The 2,500-nt window shown below is 36.8% G+C and overlaps 1 protein-coding gene across 2 annotated transcripts in view; it reads left to right on the top strand.

Annotated features, from left to right (window-relative positions):
- LOC125668457 (uncharacterized) overlaps nucleotides 1–2,500 on the top strand; it is a 42,900-nt gene that overhangs the window by 29,122 nt on the left and 11,278 nt on the right. The window contains exons 18-20 of one of the 2 annotated variants that reach the window (XM_048902652.2): nucleotides 270–463; nucleotides 554–615; nucleotides 757–1,019. The exons of the other annotated variant lie outside the window; for it this stretch is intronic. Coding sequence (XP_048758609.2) covers nucleotides 270–463; nucleotides 554–615; nucleotides 757–1,019 — 519 coding nt within the window. The remainder of the gene's footprint in view (nucleotides 1–269; nucleotides 464–553; nucleotides 616–756; nucleotides 1,020–2,500) is intronic. 2 annotated transcript variants of the gene reach the window in all.

Raw genomic sequence — 2,500 nt, 5'->3', positions numbered from 1 at the left:
AAGTATTTCAAATATTTTTTCCCGGGGTGATGTTACGTATAACATATCAAGAGGGAAAGAAGGCGAAAGTTAGATCCCACACACACATACTCATGTACGGTTCCTGTATTTTCATGTTAACTAGGCTGCATTAGGACCTGACCCAAGGACATACATGTATGGTCAAGTTTAAGGTTTTTATGTCACACAGCTCCGACGGAAGACCTCTCGTTGCTTTGCAACGAGCTTGGCTCTAGTTCTTTATTGTTTTAATAATTTTATGATTATAGATAATGAAATAACTACAGAACCTCCTCAACAGTGCAAGGACCGGTCTAACTGGGGACAATGTTCAGGAAATAATGATGTCAACTGTTTCAATGTCACATGGACTTATGACACCAGTCAGATTACATTTACAATAAAGGCCTATTTGGAAAGGAATCGATGGGTTGGCATTGGATTCAATGACAAAAAAGCAATGGTAAGATGTCGGTTAATTGATCATTTCCAAAGAGTCCTTGATGATAATGACTGTGACACTTTTGTTTGTAATTTCATTTTCTTTTGAAAGGCCGGTAGTGATGTAATTGTGGGATGGAGAACAGAAAGTGGTAGTACCGTTATTCAAGACAGGTAAACTACAAAATCAAGTCATGCAAATCATTCATAATTCAATACAAGACAGGTAAATTACAAAATTAAGTCATGCAAATCATTCATAATTCAATTCATATGTAAATATGTTCTTGTTTTCATTGAGAATTACAATTTCAGAAAGGCGAATGGCTATAGCGAACCAGTTCTGGATAGCCAACAAAACGTTACCTTAATATCCAGTGCTAGAGTGGATTCCATCACAACTTTGATGTTTAGTCGACCTCTGGTGGCAAGCGACGGAAATGATTTCTCTCTTTCGAATAACTGTGCTTATTTCATCTTTGCCAAAGGCGGAACCTACACCAGCAGTAATGGAATAACATACCATGACAACACCCCTATCATATCTAATGAGAAGATATGTGTACCCTGCACTACAGGTTGGTAGGATTTTGCCTTTTATAGATTAAATACAGAAATTAATACTGGGCTCAACTGGACCTGGAGCAAAATCAGGATAAGGGATATTTATTTTCAAGAATCTTCAGGTAGTGCAGATTCAAGTTTAACCAAATCAATGCCCCAGGGGTAGCTTTGGCGACCATACAGCTTCATCATATAAAGATGGAGGGAAATTTGAAATCTTCTCAAGGACAACAGGGTGATGAGTAGTATTCAATCATCCTCAAGTAGTGCAGATTCAAGTTTATTTGAACCATGGTCCCAGCTGGTAGATTTGGGTTAGAATAGGAATCAAAATTTTAGTACATATCTATTTTAAAACATCTTTTCAAAAACCTTTATTCAAATCTTCTTAAGGACTACTGGTCATGATGCAAATATTCTAACATAGTGCAGATTCCTATATTTAATCAAATCATGGTCCTGGAGGCTTGGGCGGGACTAAAATACGGATTCAAAGTTTTACACAAGAATACATGTATATACATATAAAGAAAATTTCAATGAATTCTTTTTAAGAGTCACACTGCCACTCTAAATCATATGAATATTCAAACATTCCCAAGTTATGTGAAATTAAGTTTTGTTTTTTCTTCAAATTATGGACTCTGGTGTTAAGATGGAGCTAAAATCCAGTATCAAATTTTACATAATCCACAAATATAGGCCAAAAAATATTTTCAACAAGAAATGTTTGTAAAAAATATATGTCCCCTGGTGCGAAATAGAAAAGGGTCATACACATGCAACATATAGTTGATAGTGGTGCCAAAACAATTCAGGATATTGAGTGGGCAATATCTTCCTATGTCCAGAGTAGATTAACCCTTAATTGGCCTTTGACCATGTGACCTAAAATTCAATAGGGGTATCTACTCCTTACAATGTACCAGTGTATCAAGTTTAATGTCAATTAAGCAAATTGTTCTTAGACAATATTCCTATGTCCAGTGTGACCCTTGATCATGTGAACCCAAAATGAATAGGGGTCATCTACTCCTTATGATTTACCAGTGTACCAAGTTTGATGTCTGTCAAGCAGAGGGTTCTCAAGATATTGAACGGACAGTGTCTTCCTATGTCAGAGTGGATTGACAATTGACCTTGTGAACTCAAAATCAATAGGGATCATTCACTCCTTACAATTTCCCAGTGTAGCAAGTTTGATGTCCGTCAAGCAAAGGGTTCCCAAGGTATTGAGTGGATAATATCTTTCTATGTCCAGTCTGACCCTTGACCATGTGAGCTCAAAATCAATAGAGGTCATCTACACCCAAGATGTACCAATGTTCCAAGTTTGATGTCTGTCAAGCAAAGGATTCTCAAGATATTGAGCGGACAATATTTTCCTCTGTCCAGTGTGGATTGATCCTTGATCTTTAAATCTGAAAAGCAATAGGGGTCCTCTTCTCCTCATATCCAATCCACGTATGAAATGCCATTACAATCAAGTGAATGG

The sequence above is a fragment of the Ostrea edulis genome, chromosome 4 (assembly GCF_947568905.1).
Source record: "Ostrea edulis chromosome 4, xbOstEdul1.1, whole genome shotgun sequence".
Lineage (NCBI taxonomy): Eukaryota > Metazoa > Mollusca > Bivalvia > Ostreida > Ostreidae > Ostrea > Ostrea edulis.
The sequence above is the reverse complement of the archived record's forward strand: the minus strand, read 5'-3'. Positions and strand labels throughout refer to the sequence as shown.